At 32.6% G+C, this 24,034-nt stretch overlaps 1 protein-coding gene across 1 annotated transcript in view; it reads left to right on the top strand.

The window, feature by feature from the left end:
* LOC123669311 (RNA pseudouridylate synthase domain-containing protein 2) overlaps positions 1-24,034 on the top strand; it is a 176,804-nt gene that overhangs the window by 129,825 nt on the left and 22,945 nt on the right. Inside the window, exon 3 of the mRNA XM_045602921.1 lies at positions 16,450-16,536. Coding sequence (XP_045458877.1) covers positions 16,450-16,536 — 87 coding nt within the window. The remainder of the gene's footprint in view (positions 1-16,449; positions 16,537-24,034) is intronic.

The raw sequence follows: 24,034 nt of genomic DNA, 5'->3' as shown, positions 1-24,034 counted from the left end.
GTGTTGACAGGTTTCTAGTGATTTGATATTTTTCTTTGTACAACTCCATGTCTGGCATCCGTAGGTAATGCTTGGTAGAATGCATGTATTAAATATTTTCTTCTTCCCTTCTATTGGTATTTCCGAATTTTTCATAATATCTTTTAGAGCCCAGTATTTGTTCCATCCTAGGTTTATTCTATTTTGAATTTCCTTGGTTGTGATGTCTGTTGGGGATATTATTTGACCTAAGTATGTATATTCATTTACATATTCCAGTTCAGCAGCATTTTCAGGTTTAATGGGAATTTTGATGTGATTTGTCATTAACTTTGTTTTACTGGTATTTATTAATAGTCCTACCTTTTCGCTTTTATTTATCAGTTGTTCGATCATAATCTGCAGAGTGTTTGGATCACCACATATTAATATAAGATCATCTGCGAATCTTAGATGGTTTAGTAATACTCCATTAACATTAATACCGTATTCCTTCCAATCCAATTGTCGAAATATATGTTCTAGGGTTGCCAAGAACAGTTTGGGTGATAAGGGATCTCCCTGTCTAACTCCTTTCTTAATGGGAAAACATTCTCCTATCTTTTCTGTGCGTATTTTGGCTGTCATGTTTATGTATATATTCTTTATTATGTTTATGTATTTACTGTGGACCCGTTGTGTGGTGAGGGCTTCCCATATTTTCTCATGTTTCAGCGAATCAAATGCTTTATTGTAGTCTATAAATGCTAAGTAGTAGTTTATTCCATATTCATTGCATTTCTGGATCATTTGTTTGATGGTGTGGATGTGGTCGATGGTTGAAAAACCACTTCGAAACCCTGCCTGTTCTTTCGGCTGATTCTCGTCTATAGTTTTTGTTATCCGGTCCAGTACTATCTTGGAGAAAACTTTGTATACGTTTGATATCAACGAAATGGGTCTGTAGTTCGATATATTATCTGTTCTCCCTTTTTTATGAAGTAAAATTATTGTAGATGTGGTCCATTGAAGGGGTATATATTCTGTTTTTAAAATTTCGTTAAAAAGCTTTGTCAGTGTTTCCAAGATAGTCTCTGATACTCCTTTTAACAGTTCGTTAGAGATGTTATCTTCGCCGGGTGATTTTCCTGTTTTCTGTGATTTGATGGCTTTGGTAACTTCATCTTTCAATATATTAGGAACTGGTTCTTCTTCGGTACTCGTAACTGTTTCACTACTTATAATTGATGTACTTGGTTTGTCATGATAAAGATTGCGATAGAAATCAGTTGCTGTATTTAATATTTCGTTTCTTTTAAATTTATGTTTTTGAGTTTTATGATGTATGACGTTAGTAATCCAGTTTGTGTGGTCTTGAAGTTCCTTCCACGCACTCTTGATTCCACCAAATTTTGTTATGTAGTGTTGTATTAAATTAGTTTTTTGTGTATTTCTGAACTTTTTTATTTCAGTGTTTATTTCTTTACTTATTTTAATTATGTTTTGTCTATTGTTCCTTCTGTTCTTAAATAAAAGTGCTCTTTGTTTTATTAATCTTCTTGCTTCAGATCCTATTCTATCTTTAAATGGTTTGTCTTTTCAAAGAGTTTATTAGTTCTTTTTAATTCTTCTTCCAAGGTATCATATTTATCCTGGACTGTTCTTAGTTCGCTTATTGGTGTTAATTTAGTTTTTAGGGATTCTAGAATATGGCTTGGTAATGGTAATGTAATTGCTCGCTTAGTATTTTGCATATGTTTCCTAGAATTTTTAGGTTCATTTAGGTGTAGTTGACCTCGGAGTAGTCTGTGATCAGTAAAGTAGTTAAAATTATTAAGGACTTCCACGTTTAAGAAAAGCTGCGGTTTATTTGTAGTTATGAAATCTATCTCATTTCTTATTTGGCCGTTGGGAGATTCCCACGTCCATTTTCTTTTAGGTTTTCTTTTATAAAAAGTGTTCATTATATGTAAATTATTTTCTAATGCGTAGTTTATCAATCTTTGTCCATTTTCGTTTCTCTTGCCGGTTGTATAGGGTCCAAGTATTTTGTCTTCGTTCTTTCTTCGCTGGCCGATTTGGCCATTAAAGTCTCCCATCACAATAATTGCCTTATACAAAGTCTCCATTGTTTCATTTAGGTTTTCATAAAAGTTATTTTTAATTTCTTTTTTCACTACCTCAGTAGGAGCATATACTTGGACTATTGATGTCGGGTGTTTGTGACCAGGAAGTATAATATTTAAGACAGCTATCCTGTCTGAGACTCCTTTAAATTCAATTATGTTATTTTTCAGGTATTTTTTGACTAAGAATCCAACGCCGTATATTCCTGTTATTTCATTTTTATAGTATATTATGTAATCTTCATGCTCTTCTATATTTTCTTTCGATCTACGTACATCACTTATACCAAGTATATCCCAATTAATGTTGTTTAACGCATTTTCAAGTTCTATTAAACATTCTTTTGACTTTAACGATCTTGTATTCAATGTCGCTATGTGGAGTCTTCTTTTCTTGGTGTTCATTATAGTTTTATTTTCCATTTGTAGTGTAGTATTTTGGGGGGTTTGGTCGATAACCCCGCGGTGACCAACCGTATTGGGGTTTTTCTTGTTTTTTCCTTTGTTCTTGCCTAAATAGTTTGTTTTGATTTCGTTACCGGTGTCTAACTTTCCCTATGCGTTATGTTGCTGAGATGATTTTTCATTCAAAGACGCAGAAAATCACAATACCATCAACTAAATTATGTCCTTTTTTGTCAAATAAGTGATATTTCTACATTAAGCTAATAATTATGTTTAGTTATGTGTTAAAGGAGAATGATACGATTCCATACATTCTTGGGCCAAAATGTAATGAAATGAAAATGGTATCAATTAATGCATTTAGGTTTATTGATCCTTCGCTGAAAATTATCTATATTGTGGCTATCTGAGAGTGGAGTTATTAGACTTTTTGTAAAAGTGAGGTTATGTTACAATGTCTATAAAAAACCCGATCACTAAGTTCTTGTAGCACTAATGTTTGTTATATTTAGTGAAGAATGTTTGAAAACTCATTACAAATACTGATATACACTTGAAACCATATATAAATATCAGGAATGAACTCAGAATGCATCGGAAAACAGTAAACACGAAACGAGTGACGGACACAGTATTATTGTTAGCCAGCTGTCAAGGCTGTCATTAAAAATTTGTTTTATTTAAAATCGATATGAAATCGATAATCATTTTGGTTTATCAGATATTAATTGATATTGTCGATATTAATGTAACTTTATTTGAAATGCACATTATTGTTTACAGCTTTAATTGTGCATCTAAATATCTTGAGTTAATTAACTAGTGCAAACATTTTCTTTTTGAATTCTGTAATCGATTATAATTGAATCGATACCCAAATAATTTGATGAAAACTATCTTTCTCAGTTTTCTCCGCTTCCAGATTCAGAATTGAGTTGATATTCTATATTTTAAAATAAAAAAATATGACCAATTTTTTAAACCATATCTCTACTCATTACATTTTGGCCCAAAAGTCCCCATCTCCTTTGTATTATACTTTTATTTAAATATTCTTATATTTAAATATTTTTTTGGTACTAACATATTAAACTTGAACAATCGCATAAAATGTGATTTAATCGCCTCTGTGACACTGATCTAATGTTTCCATGGAATATTTGGTAAATAATTAAGATTTCATGAGACAGATAAATGTTTTTCTTATTTTCGGTAATATTAATTCATAACAGTGTAACAATAATCATAAATTTATCCGTATTCAAAATTGCAACGGACGATAAGTATTATATAAAATATAATACATATAACAAACGTCCTCCGTATAGTGAATGACTCGGCGTATTGTATGTTTGTGTAGTTTGTCTATTAACAAAGTCAGTTAAATGACTACATATTAACCTCCTTGGATACCACAGAAACTTATTTGCTAAATAAAGCCGCGTACAAACTAGAGTTTAAAAACAAAAGACGATATAGTACCAAATAAATAGCAAATATTCTCGAACGATATCAAAACTCATTAATCATACAACCTATTCGTTTTCTTCTTTTAATATTTAGCAATTAATAGTAAGAAGTTATATATATAAAAAATATTCATAAAAACCGATAATATAGATTTCTGTTCCAAATTTAAAACCAACCATCCTTTATACATCGATTTTAAAACTATAAACTGCCACCAACTCTATCGATACTTGATGATTGACGTATGGATACATAATAAGCAATACACAAAAGACTATCAATCGCCCGCGAAGTAAAGTTCAATAGAAAAGTCGAAAGTATTTTTGCAAGACATCTCAAATGTAAACACAACTTTGCAATATCCTACAATCCCTCCAAAGCCATCACAAACAGGTCCGCATCATATCTTGATTTGCCCATTCAAGAAATGAGCTGACCATATTTATATCTTGAACTGTTTTAACCCTATTAGGTATAGCCACTTTCGGTTAAGTATTACGCTTCTATATAGGTATAGATCAAGTTCTAGTGACTAACTTTTACTATCGGTAAGTTTCTCGTTACTCATTCATGTCGTAAGATATCATTACATCTTCATTAGATCATGCCCGGAGCTAAGTATAGATTCTGGTTTCTTTAAGAAGAAAGTGGATAGACGACATATAAAGTTTAATATTATTGATGCGTGTTTCGTATGTAAGGAGGTTTATTTTGAAGAGGCTTTTATTTATTTTTTCTCATAGCTTTGAGTAACTTTTGGACTCTCATTAGACGTTATAGGAAAAAAATTATCTATGCTATCTACAAATTCAATTCTTCTTTTTGTTTTGTTAATAATTACAAATACTTTCATTTGTCAGAGAAAAATATTTTATGTAAACTAAATACTGGCTGTAATTATTACGAGAAGGAGTACAAGTACGCACTAGTGTTACGCAGTAAAATGCAAACTTTTTGTTCTAATTGTACTGTAAAGGCTTGGCCATTAAATTCCTTTTCTATTTTCAAAAGTTAGTCTCAGTAATCAGCCTCTGCTATAAATTAATCTTTATTCCCCTCAATATTTCTATTAATAATACGAACCGTAACTAATGAAACTAAAGTTTGAGCTACTAACTCTAACGATAAGCCATTTATTTCGGTCTAAAAATACCCAAAAACAAAGTTTCCAAAAGTCCATCCATTATCGAAGTAGACTTACAACTGGTCCGCAGATACGATTTGTCTAAGTCCGAAGTGTCGTAATCTCCACAGAGATCTATCTTTCTACAGAACTATTCAACTCCAACGAAAAATCAGAACAAATTATATTGTTAAATAATAAGTTTTAGAAAACGCCTTAAAAACATAAATAGCAATAATTCACGCAGCTGCGATTTTGTCATCAAAACAAAATAGGCTTCTAATATGAAATATAATTTAAGTATTTTAAGTTTTATTTTGAAGTGAATTACTTAATAATTTAAACGTAGTTTTTTTTTACAATAAATAAATGTTTCACCTAATAATTAATATTATTTCTATTAAAATAAATAATATAAAATAAAATAATTTATATTAAATTATATCTAAAGTATTTTTGAATTTCAAATATATATAATATATATATAGCCGTTTTTATAATATATTTCGTTCCTAAAAATAGGTAATTAATCACAATAAGGTTATTTTAGACTGGAAAAAAAATTAAAATCGAAAAAATGCATAAGACTTTAATTATTTATTTATTTCATAATTTTTAACTCAAAATATATTTAGTTTAAGTAGTCAAAACTTGGTCTATTTTTATGTGAGCTCCTTTCTAACAAAATTAACAAACTGTAATTAATAAAATATTATATGTATATATGTTATTAAAAATCCAAAAATAGACGGTATTGGCAGAAAAGTGTATAAATAATTATTTAAAAGATATTATTAGTTAGTTTTTTCTTATTTATTAAGTAAATTACAACAATATATTTAAAAAAAATTCAAAAATAAAATTAAACATAAATTTATATTTTAGTAAATCACGTTGTGGTAATTTTACCCAAACTATATACCTACTCATTTTATTCCTTTATATACAAACGATTTTGACGTGACAACGTCTTATAAATCGATGAACACCGGCTGCACCCACAAAAAAGTGTCATGTTCCGCCTGAGCCTGAGCGTGCAAGCAAGAGCGCGGAACAAGGGATAGAGAGGCACGAGCGGTCCAAGCGTTGACCTTTGACACATATTGTAATTTTCAATTAACTCCTTTGTATATACAAAATAATGATAATTCAGTGATAATAATTCAATTCATAATAGTATGCAATTTTTCATCAAATTTCTTAATGAAGTTATCACGTAAAACTATTGTCCATAAACCGACATTACAGACATCCAATTTTTTTGTAAAAATTTCTATATATTTTGTTTATGTTTTTAATTGTAAAATGATTTAAACTCCAATTCGAAAGATTGATTTTTATACACCAATATACCGGTATAATACCAAAAAACCATTTCCTCCACGACCCTAGAGGAACATTGAGCTTAGCAAGCCTACGCGTAGCGTCGTAGGCGGTTACGATCGATCGTAGCCTTACGATGCGGAAGCGAAACTTTCTTAGGCGTTCGTTTTAATTTTATTTCGCACTAGATTTGCTGCGTAGAAAAAAACTTACAAAAAAAATCTATAACTATAGCCTTACTCGGTAAATGAGCTATCCAAATTTAAAATGAAATTAATTATTTTTTAAGTAATTAATTAAAAGATTAATTCAAATTTAAGTAACAAAATAGTTCCTGAGATTAACGAGTTAAACAAAGAAACATTGCAGCTTTATAACATTAGTATATATTAGCTTTTTCATCATTCATCATCATCACTTCAGCCTATCGCAGTCCACTGCTGGACATAGGCCTCCACAAGTTCGCGCCAAAAATGGCATGAACTCATGTGTGTTGCCCATAGTCACTACGCTGAGCAGGCGGGTCGGTGACTGCAGGGCTGACTTTGTCGCACCGAAGACGCTGCTGCCCGTCTCCGGCCTGTGTATTTGAATTAGCTTCTTGCTGCAGTTTTAACTGCTTGGATAACAAAACTTTTGCTGTTACGTTTTCTCCTATTAAAATATAGCCAATGTTTGTCACTCAGAGATAACGTAGCGTTCTACTGATGGCAGTATTTTTAATATCGGTCCAGTTGCTTTTGAGTTTACTCAGTACAAACAAACGAAAAAAATATCTAAACCTCCTTGCGAATTCGCCCTAATAATATTATAATAAGGGCCGGCTGTTCTTGAAATTAATTCTGCTCTGCGTTTATGCGTCACAATCATGCCGTTATTTTTTATAGCCTATAACCTTATCGTGTATAACCTTTATGAGTAAAAATTTGAATATGCATTTTTAACTAGTACTGATAACCTCAGTGATATATTTAGCTTAGTGTGTCACCCAAAAGGGCCCTTTGGTTTTATTACCTAGAATATATCAACTTCCGCCCTTACCTTAATTTTTAATTGACACAGTATTATTTTATTTTATATATTATAGTTATTTTATTTTATCCTATGAAAAGATAAAATTATGGTTAACGCCTATGTGTGCAGTGAATCTATATACTTAATGTTATATAGCTGAAAAGTATGTTTGTTCGTTTAAACGCGCTAATATGTTGGATAGCCCATTTACCGAGGTTATAAGCTATATTTTACGTCAAATGAACGCGTGGGAAAACGCGGCTCAAAGCTAGTTCAATATATATTGGAGTCTCAAATTGACCAATTTTGTGTGTAATTGGTAATTTGATATTTATATCATCACTTATATGTCAAACAAAATTTTATCATTGAACGTCGTGGTATGAATCATATCTACAACAAATTCAAGTTATTTAGTATTAAGATTTATTTTTATTTTAATAGGCCAAACAATTACACTATATTAATACTACGAAAGACAAAAACATGTTTACTAATAAATATTTCTTCACTCTCTCTTTCACACAGAAGTTATACCCTAAAAAGATATATATTTTTTTTAATTAATGACAAGCCCACACAAGGGTTTTTTTTTTCTACTATCCATTCCAATCACGAATATAATCGTACCGTTTTTTCTTCTTTTTATTTTGATTCGACATTCCCCCATTTTTCAACCATGATAAATAGTACACCATGAATGGCCGAGGAGCTCTTTAAAAACATAATTTATGGTGTGACCTAACTATGCTAATGGTCCGTAGTAAACGAGCCAGTTGCTATGCCGTTACGAGCAACAAATTGTTTTTTGAAATAGCGGTTTTTGTGTAGCGTTAGGCGTTTTTTGTTATTTAACCGACATCAAAAAAGGAGGAGGTTACTCAATTCGATCGTATGTATTTTTTTTTTATGTATGATCGGGGATAACTTCGTCGTTTATGAACCGATTTTGATGTTGGAAAGGTAATATCCCTGGTGTAATAAGGAAACCAGGATTTGATGATGGGATACCAGAGAAATCGAGGGATACTCGAAAATCCGCATAACTTTTTACTGAGTGTACCGATTTTGATAATTTTTAATTTAATCGAAAGCCGATGTTTATCATGTGATCACATTTAAATTTCATCGAGATTTGATTACGACTTTTGGAGTAATCTTTGAAAATGCGTATTTACTAGACTAATTGTTCGTCTACCTACGTTGTATTACTTGTCGATATAATTGAAGTTATTTTTTTTTTTTTCGTTTGCCTGCAAACACAATTATTATATATATTTTTTATATTTTTGGTCAGTGAAGATATATTTTTTGTTTTCTAAAATAATTGTGTTATAAACAGCGTTTGTTAACAAATAAAAATTAAAACTTATGTGGCTTTGTTTTATCACTTTTTAAATAGGGTTATAAATAGATATATCTATTGTTATAAAACTATTTATCATACTGTACTAATAATTAATCGACTTCAAAAAAGGAGGAATTTCTAAATTCAAAACTTTGAAAAACAGAACGGAATTGGTTGAACCGTTATCGAGTTTAGCGCTTAACTTCACATTTAGCAATTAATTAAATTAAATTTGTAATACTAACAATTATCAAAATATTGGATTTTGCATCGATATTACTCTTATTGTTTATTCGTTTAATACCGGAACAGTACAAAGACGTCGACACCATCTTCGTCGAGTGTTTTCAGTTGTGTTCTAGGTGTAAATTTAAAACTCATAAAATGTTTATATATTTTTTTTATTCACATAAAACAAGGCAGGCACACAAAAAAAATACATTAACTAAGCATAATGTCCAAAAAGTATATTAGCGCGTCCAGTCATGCGACATTTGACTCCGTCACCGATATCGGTCAACAGGACGGCTATCGATCTCTCAGACAAATGTTGCTGTTGAAACGCCCCGGACAATGGTACGATGTTTTGAGACTGCTAGGGATGTGCCTTCGGATATCTTGTGATTTGTCTTTATTACTTAATATATGATACTTTTCTTTAATTTTGCTAGTTTATCGGCTAAATATATTACAGACATTACGTTGAACGTCACGAATAATACGTCTAGTTATAATTTTGGCATTTATACATAAAAAAGGACAGTATCACAATTGAAATAAAAACAATCTTTAAAAAGATAGCTATTGGAATATCTCAAGTTCCACATAACACTCGCCTTAAAATTCACTTGCTATAAAAAAATTCAAATGAAAAGTATTTTTTTTTTAATATATCTAACTAAGTTACAACCCTATTTTTTCCGAGGATATTATAAGTTAAAGTTGGTCATGATTTATGTGTGTGTCTTCGACATATGACTCCTCTAGCTCATAGCTCAAGATCAACATTTTTAAAAGTTTATTCATAATACACTTTTACGGTATTTTTCTCGCATTCTGGATAACTCTGAACTTATTCACTGCAATACTTTGTAATGTTTGTAAGAGAGCTTTGAATTTATCGTATTTCAGATTATTTATTGTAGAACATCTTTATGTAAATCGAATCTAATTTGCTGTTTTTCATTTGTTTTCCAGTTGATATATTATTATAGGCAAGCTGTAGTATTTTTTTTTTGTTTGTTTTTTTCTATATCATCAACGTGTACAAAATAAATATATTTTCAGATAGAACGCCTATTTATTTAGGAAAGAACTATCTCTTTCCTAAATAATCAATTCCATCTAAAAAACAGATATATATATATATATATAATTATCTATCTTAATATTTATCTTTAAATAATTTTACAGGCATGATAAAAACGTATTATTGAAATGTAAGTAAAATAACCGCAACAATGACTCACCATATATTTTAGTAGATCCTCTTCTGTTCTCGGATATCTTGAAATTTTAGATGCGTTTCTTTTATTTATAACCGTGTTTCTGGTAAAATAAAACTCGGTCTTACCGACTCGTACACGAAATGGAGTCTATAAATCTATGGAATCACGTGTATTTACAGACGTAATATAAATATAACATTTATTGAAGTAAAACTTCTTGTACGTTTGACTTCGGGAGTAAGCTGGGGAATGCATGACGAGATCGTTACGAAAAGTGTGATTGGGTGAGGCGAACGAAAGTTGAGAAACAAATAGTCGTGTAGTCTACAGCACACTTTTTTTTTTCTTTTTTTGTTAAACTAGGTAACTTTGAACCGCCATTTATCCATCAGCCATCTTTTTTTAAAATTTTATTTTATACAAATCTTGTTCCGACTACAACGAACGGAAAAAGAGAATTGTCCAATTGAACGCTGTCGTTCCAAAGTTATGTTCGTACATTTATTCCATTCATTTTTGTTACTTACATACAGTTAAATTAAATTAATATTAAATATAAATTGTCATAATGGATTATTAAAACGTTGTATAAACTTAATTTAACATATTATTTAACAATATTATGCTTGCAAAATAACGTTTTAAGTGGCGTGAATATTTATAATTTAAAATATCCAAATGTGAAAATGGAATGTTTTTAAATTATAAGAATACTAGCTGATCCCGCAAACGTTGTTTTGTATATATGCTATTATAACCCCCTTACTCCCCCCCCCCCCCCCCTTATAACTTAGGGGTATGAAAAATAGATGTTCGTTTCTCAGACCTACCCGATATTCACACATAATTTCATAAGAATCGGTCACGCCGTTTCGGAGGAGTTTAACTACAAACACCGCGACACGAGAATTTTATATATTAGATTTTTATTGATATTTATGTTTGAATAAAATTAATTAATAGGTACCGATACATTTTTTATTAAAATTTTATTACACATGATGATTTTATACATAATACTATAGACGGCGCCACGGTCGCTTAGACCGAATATAAAATCATCATATTGAAATATTAATTGGCTTAAGCATCGACAGAGTAAGTCGGAGATTCAGGTTCGATCCCCGCTGGAACGGTCAATTTTTGATATGATATTAAAAAATTGTTTACACATATACAATTTAGAAACATTATCAATGTACATAGGTATGGAAAGGTGGCCTAATCGTTCATCTATCTCTTGAACTTGTCATGTAAACACAATAAAATTCAATATAATGACTATGATATTGTAATAATATAAATCTTGAAATAAACCAATAACATTCATATTATCCGAAGAAACTTTTGAAGACTCCTTTTATATAAAAAGCAGAAAAATATTTTTCCTTTTTCTACATTATTTTATTCCACGAAAATTATTTGAAATGTCATAATTATCAAAATACGTCGCAAAATGTTCCATATGTCAAAAGTTATGAACATTGTTTTGTAAACAAACAAATTGAGAATGTTCTAATTTAGAAACATTTATCATTTTTGTTTGAGGTCATTCGTGTGGATGTTAATTCTACACGGCGCGGGAATAAAAAAAAATATAACTTTATTTCACAAAAAAAAAACCTGTAAATAAAACAGAACATGTAAAATGCAATCACGTGACGCCCGTTCGGGTCTGATGGTCTAATACCGGTGTGTTCGTGTTCGGTTTTCGCGACAGTTTTATTATTAATATATGAACCAAGCACATTTTTACTATAAATAATAATTATTAAACTGTGTAAAATGTGTGTGTTTCTATATACACGTATGAAGTTACGTTTCATATGTTAAGCACATAGCGTCTTTAAGCATGTTCTTCAAAGCTAAGATCCGTTTATACTGAAAGGTGTAGTCTTAAAAAGACTTCACAGTAATTCTTTCGCTGTCCTCAGATTAATTCGTTGCTATATTTTATTAATAAAAATAGGAATTTTCGCGTTGTACTGATCGTAAACCTTGACTTCTTTTAACGATTATAACATAATCTAAACATTACTAAAAGAATTTAAAAAGTTTTTTTTTGTATAGATACACGAGTAAAATAGCTATATATAAAACTAGCTACGCCTTGCGGTTTCATGCGCGTAATATCCAATTCCGAGGAACGTCAGGATAAAAACTAGCCTATCATTTATTCTAGATCTCTAGCTGTCTACATATCAGGCTATATTGCAATGAGTTCGGTAGTTTTTTATTTCAAAGAGCATTCAATATATACAAGCAGTCATCAACCCGTCTTTACAAAATTTCCGCTTATAATGATTATAAATATTCATTTTCAATTCTTAAACAAAAAACTAATACGCATTCAATTCGCATGCAAGCAGTAAATAATTTCTCCAGTTGTAAATGTTCATTGCATATTCCCCTGCACACAGTTGATGGTAAAGCTTGCAACAACTTACGTAATATAAACTTTATTTATTTATTTATATGCAAAAAATAATAATAATACTAAAGTAGAAATGGTATTAAAACTGATATTAAAATATATACTTGTACTGGGTAATGTGACTATTTATAAAATAACAAATGGCTACACGTATATACTCGGAAATCTCTACTTCAAAACAAAACAGAACGAGATGCAATTGAAATTTCAAGTGCAGTTAGATTAAAAATTCATCTTGGATTCGACGGTGAAAGAAACCTGAATAAGTTTGGATGAGAAAGTTAAGCGAACGTCTACGAGTCCGTCTAGCCTTTTAGAGGTTTGTCAGTGGGTAATTGACAGGCTTGTAAGGAATGGTACTATAATTGAGTTGTGTATATTTTTCTGTCTAAGCCACCGCTTTATTCAACATATCAGCTGACTCACCTGACGTCCTGTCTTGCGAACTGTCAAATACATGCAGTTAGATAAATCGTTACAAATTGTTTCCATTTTCTGTCGAATTTTCATTCTAAATTTTTTTCACACCATCAGTATTAGAAAAACTTTTAAACGAATAACCGAATTGATCCAGAAGTCCTCGAGTTTTACGCTCAGCTACACTGAATTTTGGCAGAAGTAGGATTTAAAATTTAGCATACAACTATTATTTCATATAATTTATATTCTATTTTACAATAAAATATTTTTTAAGCTATATCCATGTCTTTAAAAGAGAGATTAAATTCAAGTGCTGAAAACTCGCGGACGCCGGCAAGAATTTACATTATTAAGGACTGGTACAGGGCAAGTTACAAAGAAGTGTAATGAAAGAGTTTATTCGAGAACTTTGAATTCTATTCCCGGAAACCTTATCGAAAATTCGAGTTAATTGTATTTTGATTATTATCTTTATAATTCTATAAATGTATTGTATATTTTTCTTACGATAGTCCGATAAATTATGTAGCACTTTTCATTTAATAAGAAGTAGTCAACAGGAGTTAAACAGTAGACAACAAAACTATCTTACATACAAATCTATAAACAATAAAAAAATACTAAACTCTAACTTTGAAGAGTCAGTTACAATTAACACAAAATACTGTAAAATAAACGGGCAATAAATATTTCATTTACATTTGGGATATTTTTATAATACACAATTACATAATCAATATAAAAATCCGTCTACAACAATAGCTAAATAATTTTCAATCAAACGAAGTGATTTCTCCCACCAAATTACATATTCAACAGTTTGAACGGCTGCGTTAAGCTCGATTGACATAATTCGGCGCCCGCTATCAATTGAAGTTGATCAACCCCGGTCAATTTCAGTGCTGCCAACGTTGTAAAAATAAATCTGCTGTATCTTCCAACGTTAATTTTAGTTTCTACGTTTTTTTTTCTGTATTATTTTAATTATATTAATTAATATGTATATTTTTGCATGTAACTTTGAAGAAATTCTATTAGCGATGACTCTATTAGCGATAAGAACGCTAATAGTGTAACTCATTTATAAAACAATTAATTCATTAACTTTTTAAATTATTTCAATGAAATCTTTATAATTTAGGATAAGCTAACTATTTTCTTGTACAAAATTGTAATTTATATTAATTTGTAGCTACGTAATGAAATATTTTCAGGCTTTTAATTTCAAAATCTAGCGCAACGATTTATTAACATTTCGTAATTTTATACCTTGTCTTTGATCTTAAACTAATCTACTTTTATTTTTAATTAATGCATTTCGCGTTTTCAGAGTTTTCGTTGCTTGCCAAATTCGTTGTCGTTTACGATAACTGTTTCGCTTCGGAGCGGTCGTAAAACGGTGTTCTGTCGCTTGCTAACCCTTTTTTATGACTGTATAATGTAAAATTATAACGAGTCACTTGACATTGAATCTATGTAATCCAACCAACATCATATATATTCTCTCAATATATATTTACGTAGAATGTATAATTATAATACGAAATATAACATTAGACGCTATTCATGCAAATTAATTTTATATGACGGATCCATGAACATTTGCTTGTATATTTATTTACTAGTTTTCAATAATTTCTTTCGGCGATAAATATTTCTGAAAACTGAAACTGTTACGAGTTGCTGAAACTAGAAATAAGTTGTCAGAGGTTGATAAACACATCGCTATGTAAAGTAATATGCTAAAATCAATTAATGTTAAAAACTTGAAATTATATAAATACAAATGAACCAATAAATGAAGGAGTTGGGCTAAATAGGGCTCACATTACAATTGACAAACTGTTCATGCTAAATGTTCGTTCCTCTTTTATGGATAGAAACCAGATCGGTTTGTATAATGAATTATATGTAATACAATAATACAATCAAATTAAAACTTCATATACCCATCGGTCAGTTATTCGGTATTAAATAATAAAAAAAACTAAGTTTATGATGAATACGACTTCTACTCGTAACATTTTCTTTTATTTTTTTATAGCGTTAGCGTAGTCTTTGATATCCACATAGCTTTCAGTTTATTTTTTTATGTGCGGAAAAAGTATTTTAAATGATTTTTTACTAAATTTTTACAAAATATATTTATATGATAATTTTGAAGGAACGGCAAAATTAAACACGCATTCAAACTGCACGCTCATTTCTCGTAAACGTCACGCGATTTTTACTACACCTAATTATGTCATGTGTGTGCGTGTATTATTCATGACATGTATGAAAACTTATCATTATATTTACTACAGCTTTTTTTAGAATTTATTCACATAAAATGATTTATTTATATAATAGGTCATCTATTCATATCTATACTTTTACTAAAACGACTCCATATCCAGTCCTTCCGTGACCATGGCTGCTGTAAAGTATCCGAAACGTCGGGCGTCTAAAAACTTAATTAACCGCGTTAAAATCCGAAAAAGTTGTTTGATTATAACGACTTCATAAAGTTTGTCAGATCTATTTAGAGGTCATATTAAAGAATTTACCAATCTACTCTTAACAATACATTAACATAAATAATTTTCTGAAAACCGAACAACAAGTCTCAGTTGGATGTAATCCAATGCCATTGAAAAAAAATACAGTTCTGCAAGAAACAAAACACAAACGCTCAAACCGCAAATATGGTGTATGTTCTGTCAAATGACTGTTATGAGTGGTATTGTAGAGCATCGTTACAAAACATTTTTAATATACGTTTCTAATCTAAATAGTACGATACTCTACCAGCAACTTGTAACTTGAACAATTTCAAGTGATGGCATTGTTAAGATAAGCCTAATTTAGCTTAGTGAATCTCATCACTGCTTTCCATCAAACAAAATTATATTGAAGAAAAGGACTATTCGTGTCACAATAGTAGTAGTTGTATTACTAAAACTAATGATAAATCAGTGTTCCACTACCGAGGCTTCATTTTCAATATCTCATAAATTAATAAGGATTATGCCATTAAGCTCGACGGATTCCTCCGCAAGGCTCCCAAGAGTATGAATCCAGAAAATGAAAGAATTTTTCTTATATTTTCCACCGATGAAATTCTAACCAGACTTCGAGAGTAACCCCCGAGGGATCGAGCGCTGGTACTAAGCACATATCTCCAATCATATAAGGCTAAAAACCAACTCTGAAATAGATTTACTATTTATTTAAAAAAAGGGAAAAAAATAGAATTTATATGTAGGGGCTACTTAGGATTAATATCTGTAATTAAAATATATATCTATCGTCATATCATGTTTATAATTTCAAAGGCAAACTATGCCATTCAGCCTATAGAGTTCATTTCCATATTAATTTTATTTCGTTTGTTACAGGGTGAAAAGGACAGCAACAAGAACTGCATACTCTCCTGCGAAAAAAGGAAAGCCGATGACTCAGACGTCAACAAAGATTTAAAGAAGGTAAGGTTTTATACTAATATAAAAAAAGAGTATAATAAAAAAATAATTTCTGCTATGTCTGTACTGCAAACATGTCATATTTCATCTTAAATAATACTTACTGTATATAAACATCTCTTATTGACATCTACAGAAGCATTAGACTAGACTGTAAATGTACCACTGTTGGGCACAGGGATTTTTTTATCTTAAAGAAAAATTAGAGCTCAGTTTGGTCACATTACTCTATTGCAGGTCGACCTACAAACATATTTCAAAATGTCTTGAATCATCCATTGTTCTTCATAATATTTTTATTCACTAAAGCACGAGGTGCATTTAAAAAAATCGAATTTAGTATTTGGAAAGCGAAAGTCAGCGACGCCAGTCTGGCTATTTCGGTTTATCATCAACATCGGAAGCGGATAAAATGCCCCATAACATGCACAAACAACTGATACCAAAGACACATGTGTGTAATAAAGACATTTCATTTGCATCGATGTACATTAAAGTTGGCGAACTCTTTCAATGCTCTCGATCACGCAACCCATCGGCTGATACCATCGACCACCAGAGGGGAACAACCTGGAAAGGATTTTAAGTCTTATGCCCTTGGTGTAAAATTCAAATTAGCGTGACTTAACTTTAATGTAAGTAGACGGTAGCAAAGTGTACAGTATAAGGTCTTTGTACAATGTAAACTATGAACTTAGGACAAGTGTATATGTTAAAATGCTACCTTGTACTTACGTACTATGCTATTCAAAAGGAATATTTAATGCTTTGGATTTATTACTTATATTTTACAAGATAAATATGTTCATATTAAAAATATAGAAATTAAAAAAATTAAAATCTACTTTCGGTGGTAGATTTACATTAACTATCATTAACAATTAATAATAAAACTACCACGGATTCAAGTTGTAGATTCTGCATAGAAAAATCGGCAAGAAACTCCGCATTTACTCATTTAGTGATTCAAGTTATAAATTAAAAAATGTTGTCTTATTTAGGTGTAAATAATAAATAATTAATTGTACTCGTACATACGTCTTTGATGCTCAATAAAAATAGGATGTATTTTTAAAACGCTTTTTGGTAACGGTAAATAAGTACAAACTCATTCTAAATTCAAATCAACAACACAAAAGTCATTAAACAACCAATAATAGATAACAAAAGAGAAGCAGAGAATAATCCCGTCTGGAAAATCTGAATGCATCGCTTATATAAACGGCCATTCCAATTGCCAGATATTTTGAACTAATGAAATGTTTTGGATGTACATCGGGCTTACAATTGCATGCATCACAAGGCACCGTGCCAAATGGTTGGCATGAATCAATTTCTATCAATCATACGATAGCGTCACTGTGCACACTCATTTGATGTTTTAATGGGTCTTTATCGATCGTTATTTTAATCTATTTCGATTAATTATAGTTAATTAATTACAGACATTTTTTCTAGGCTATTTGTAGAAGTTAAAGTTCTTTAGTATATTCTATAAATACGTTAGAAGAACCAGCTTAAGCCAATAAAAATCAAATTAATTTAGTTATTGTAATTTAGTATATATATATATATATATATATATATATATATATAAACAAAAGAATTAATAATCCGACAAAATGATAAACCTTTAAATACTTGTAACGTTTCAATATCTAAACACAAATTTAACTTTCATAAATATTAGATTAATAATATTTAGTCATTTTCATGTCAATCAAAAAACAGCTTATCTTTAATCAAGTCAAAACAAAACTGTTTATATATTTTATATTTACTAAAACTTAAGACTCAACGTTTATTATTTACGTTGGTGGTGTGCTATAACGCTTACTATTTTTTTTTTTTTTTTTTATTTATAAATTTTGATCCACGGGCTCAAAATGCCCGTGCCTTTGTTTATCATGCATGCATTATAATACTACAGGCGATTTTTCTACTTATTAAACTACAGATCGACAGTCCTGTGACTGCCTAGTAAAACTAGGACGTGGTCCGACGCCGACGGTTTTTTTTTTTTTTTTTTTTTTTCTTACTAAATACTGTTTATGCAGAAGTATACACATAATTGCTTTCTAATTTCTAACATTATTATTTTTCTCATCTATGTCTATATTTACACTTATTTGCCTAGTTATCATATATGTACACTTATTTCCTAGTTACCATATATGTACACTTATGTTCTACTTACAATGTACACTTAACCTATGTTACTGTATAAACCTGGATAAACGGGGTACCGGGATGCGGCAAGACAACTCGCATAGTCGGGGACTTCGATGAGGACACGGAGGTCGTGATTACGACCACAGTCGAGGCGGCCAAAGACTTAAAAGAAAAACTGGCGCACCGCTACGGCAACAAAGCCAAGCAAAAGGTGCGCACTATGGCCTCCGTTCTAGTTAATGGGTTAAACGAGGGCTCAAAAATCAACCGCCTAACGGTGGACGAGGCCCTCATGAACCACTTCGGAGCCATAGTAATGGCCGCCCGACTATCGGGAGCTCAGAAGGTAGTCCTTATTGGAGACATAAACCAGCTGCCGTACATCGACAGGGACAACCTGTTCGAAATGCGGTACTGCAGACCAACCCGGATAACAACCATCTCGTGCGAGTTGTCATGCACGCATCGAAATCCCAAAGACGTAGCCCTTGCCATCAGCGAAGTTTATAAAGACGTATACAGCTCAAGCCCAAAGATCCGATCTTTGCGAGTGGAGAGCCTCACGGGCGCGCGTATTCCTGCAAGAAGAGACCGAACCTTATACCTGGTCTTTACGCAAGAGGAGAAGAGGTTGCTGACTGACCAGGGATACGGATCCGGGGAGGGATCGCGCGTCTTAACCATCCACGAGGCGCAGGGCCAGACCTACGAGGATGTCATTGTCCTCCAGACGAAGGCGAGGAGGCTCAGGATCCACGACAGCGTTTCGCACGCTGTAGTCGCGGTGACTAGACACACCAACACCTGTGTCTATTACACCGACGACCGTGACGACGCAATTGGTCGCTTTGTGGCGAGGGCAGCGGAGACCGCGGATAAGAAAATACTCGAGCACAGTCTCAAGATGGCGATTCATCACAGAGATGCCGCCGTCACTGAGAGTGTGCTCGACATGTTGAAAACTATTGACGTGTGAAGACACTTGTTGAATAAATAAATAGTGTGTATATAAACATAAGTACTAAGTGCTAGATTAAATACGATTAATTATATAAATATAAATAATAATTACTAAATTAAATAGGATTAATTACATATAACATAACGTGTACAAATTATTTATACTTAACATGTGTAACAAATTAATTAAGATTAATTATATAATATTAATTTAAAAAAATACATATCGCACCTTTAATAAAACAAAGATGTAACTCAAAATTTGTGAATTTGGAGATTTTACAAGAAAACCCGTCTTCGTCGCGTAAAGAATAGGTAGACTTCGACTCCGGCGTTTTAACTATAAGACACAGAGAGATACGCGACTGTTGCTCTCTTTTCTATGAACTGGAACTGACAAGTCAGTTCTTATAAAGTGGCGTGATTCAGAGATGCACCGGCAGTGAGCGGAGATTAAAGTGCTGCCGTTTTGAGTAACATCAAATAATTCGATATTAGATTAAAAGGGATTTAAACTAAAAAGATGATTTTTGTTATACTTCATTCTCTCAGAAAACGCATTTGATAATGATGTGTAACATTTGGATTTACTTCGGTTTTGTTTTAAAAATTGACAAATTTTACAAAGTTAACGCCTAACACTTCAGTTTTATATTGAAATATATGCCTTAGTTGTTGGAGTAATTGGTTAAGTATCACTTTATTGTAATATATAAGGCTATTTATAAAAGTCACTTTTGTTTACTTCTTTTTATTATTTAGAATGACGAAAGATAAGTAAAAACTTTCAACATTAATTCCCTTTTCGTGTAAAAGTTATTCTTAACTTGTAACTGTTGTGCTTATTTGTATAGGTTTTGAAAACGGAGTCGTCTTAGAGCTCACAATTTTTGTTAAGTTTCAGCGTATCGAGCGTAAAAGTTATAAGATAAACATAATAGTGTATCATTACAACCTATACAGTCCACTGCTAGACATAGGCCTCCATAAGCTTTCGCCAAAAATAGCGTGAACTTATGTGTTTTGCCCATAGTCACCACGCTGGGCTGGGTTGGTGACCGCAGGGCTGGCTTTGTCGCTCCGAAGACGCTGCTGCCCGTCTTCGGCCTGTGTATTTCAAAGCCAGCAGTTGGATGGTTATCCCGCCACCGGTCGGCTTTTTAAGTAATATAATAATAGTGTAATAAGTTATAATTTTTTTCATCTGATTACTGTAATTAATGTGAAAGTTTATGAGGATGACGTATGGATGGATGATTGTTACTCTTTTATGGCAAAACGACTGAATAGATCATTGTCATTCAACAATGCTGCTATTTTGACGTTAAATAATTATGATTATTATTCATCCTTAAAATATACTACAGTGTTATGAATTATTGTTATTTTAGACTAAAGAAGTTATGCAGGTTGAAGAGGAAAATCAACAAAATACATATATCTCCAGAGGCCAAAAATGTAACTGCAGAGCTGACGAAAATGATGACACCGACTCAATATTTTACTGTCACTTATGAGTTGACGAGAAAAATGACACCTAAATAATACTAGCCATTTACAGTCCTCTAGTTCGTCTTCAAGATCATCTTAATCTAGTTCCGATTCATCTAGCTCGTCATCGTCAAGCTCTTCTAGCTCATCTTCATCCAGTTTTTCAAGCTCCAATAGTTCAATGCCTACCCAAAACCCTGCCCCACAAAACTTTACAACGGATTGTGAAGAAAAGACGTCTTACACCAATTCACCACAAAATACTGAGCAAAATATGAGCAAATTCAGCTGAGAGAGCGACGAAATTACAATAGTGTGGCCAGTTACAATATTTCTCCAGTATAATACACAGATCTAAGTGACGTCGACCTGAGTGACGACGATGCACTGTAGATTTTAATACGTTGTTTAATAAGCCTGTCAACAGAAGAAATTTTATGTTTGAAAATCAAAGTTCTTCTGACTCTGACTGCAATAATAAACCAAATATTTGTCAGTCAGTTCAGCCTATTGCAATGCACTGCTGGACATAGGCCTCCCCAAGTTCGCGCTAGACATCCCGGTTTTCCGCAATCCTCATCCAGCTTACACCGGCAATCTTAGGTAGATCGTCGGTCCAACGGGCCAGAGGACGTCACACACTGTGTTTGCCAAGACGCGATCTCTTCTCCAGGACGCGTCTGCTCCAACAGCCACCGGTCCTGCGCCACAGATGACCAGCCCACTGCCACTTCAACTTGCTAATTCTGTGGGCTATATCGGTTACTTTCGTTCTCTCGCGGTAGTCTCGTTTCTAATCCTATCTTTGAGGGAAACCCCAAGCATGGCCAGTTCCATTGCACGTTGAGGGACTTTATATTTGTGGACCAGTCCCTTCGTCAGTGTCCATGTCTCGGCTCGGTAATGTTAACACAGGCAGGACGTATTGCTCGAAGATTTTTGTCTTCAAGCATTGCGGAATCTTCGAAGTGAAGACTCGACGAAGCCTGCCAAATGCCGCCCAGCCCCACCGAATTCTCCTATCGGCCTCCTTCTCAAAGTTGTTGCGGCCTAGTTGGATAGTATGGCCTAAGTAAATATAATCCTGAACAACTTAGAGAAGGGTACCATCGACCGATACTTGTCTCGGTATGACTTGGTTGTTAGACATAACTTTCGTTTTGTCCAAGTTCATACAGAGAACGACACGTCGGGAGGACTCGTTTAGACCGGCTAGCATTTGGCCTAACTCATCTAACGTGTCCGCAAAGATGACGATATCGTCGGCGAAATGAAGGTGAGATGTATTCACCGTTGACATTGATGCCTTGTTCAAGGTCTTAAAGATATCCTCCAGCGCAGTGGTAAACAGTTTTGGTGATATTACATCTTGCTGTCTTACCCCACGCCGCAGGGAGATAGGTCTTGTTCTCTGGTCCTGGACATGAACGGTCATCGTCGTTGCGTCGTACATACATCTCAGTACCACGATATATCGCCAGTCGATATGACATCTCTGCAGAGAGTCCAGGACAGCCCAGGTCTCGACACCGTAGAAGGCTTTCTCGCAGTCCACAAATTCCATACACAGCGGCTGATTATATGTCTCTGTCTTTTGAATAATCTGTCGAACAGTATGGATGTGGTCTACGGTGTTGTAGTCATTTCGAAACCCAACCTGCTCTGGTGGTTGGAATTCGTCGAGTCTTATGGCGAGACGATTCAAATGTGCAGAAAATATTGATTGCGACGGTATTTAACTTAGGGTTTCACCAACCAAAAAAAGGTCAGTGTGATATACGTGTATCATATGATAATTCAAACAATGAGCAAAAACAAGATGATAGACAATATAAGAAAGAAGAGACTGCTGATTTTTATACTATTTACTAGCTGACCACGCAAACGTTGTTTTGCCATATATGATAACTTAGGGGTATGAAAAATAGATGTTGTTCGATTCTCAGACCTACCCGATATGCACACAAAATTTCGTGTGAATCGGTCTAACCGTTTCGGAGGAGTTTAACTACAAACACCGCGACACGAGAATTTTATATATTAGATTATTTGTGGTTAGTAATTATTTGTGATTTTAGGAGATATTTACTAGAGACTCATCATCATCATTACAGCCTATACAGTCCACTGCTGGACATAGGCCTCCACAAGTTTACGCCAAAAATAGCGTGAACTCATGTGTTTTGCCCATAGTCACCACGCTGGGCAGGCGGGTTGGTGACCGCAGTACTGGCTTTGTCGCACCGAAGACGCTGCTGCCCGTCTTCGGCCTGTGTATTTCAAAGCCAGCAGTTGGGTGGTTATCCCGCCACCGGTCGGCTTTTTAAGTTCCAAGGTGGTAGTGGAACTGTGTTATCCCTTAGTCGCCTCTTACGACACCCACGGGAAGAGAGGGGGTGGCTATATTCTTTGGTACCGTAGCCACACAGTACTAGAGACTAATTCTTATAATAGTGTATAGTTTTTGTTTTGTTTAAAAAACAATATTTGTAGCCATAAAGAGATATATAAATATCGAAAGATTAATAAAAATTTGTTTAATTTAAAAAAAAGGTGATAAATTTCAGTTTTCGTTTTATAAAAAAATGATGCATTAGTACATACAACATCATAATTACAATTAAATAATCATAAAACGAAACATTGTGATTTATTTTTAAAACTTTTTGTTATGTTTTAATACTAAAGAGATTTTTTTTGAAATACTACCTAAAATATTAAGTAATTTTTGGCATAAAGAGATTTAAGTCGGAACTTTTTTTTCATCTCCATTTTACAGCTATTATAGATTTTAACACAATTGTTTTTCTATTATTCTATTAATCTCTGTACTTTAAACTACTGATATCAATAATAAAAGTCATTAAAAGCATTACAA

The sequence above is a fragment of the Melitaea cinxia genome, chromosome 3 (assembly GCF_905220565.1).
Source record: "Melitaea cinxia chromosome 3, ilMelCinx1.1, whole genome shotgun sequence".
Classification (NCBI taxonomy): domain Eukaryota; kingdom Metazoa; phylum Arthropoda; class Insecta; order Lepidoptera; family Nymphalidae; genus Melitaea; species Melitaea cinxia.
This window is presented reverse-complemented; position numbering and strand designations above follow the sequence as displayed.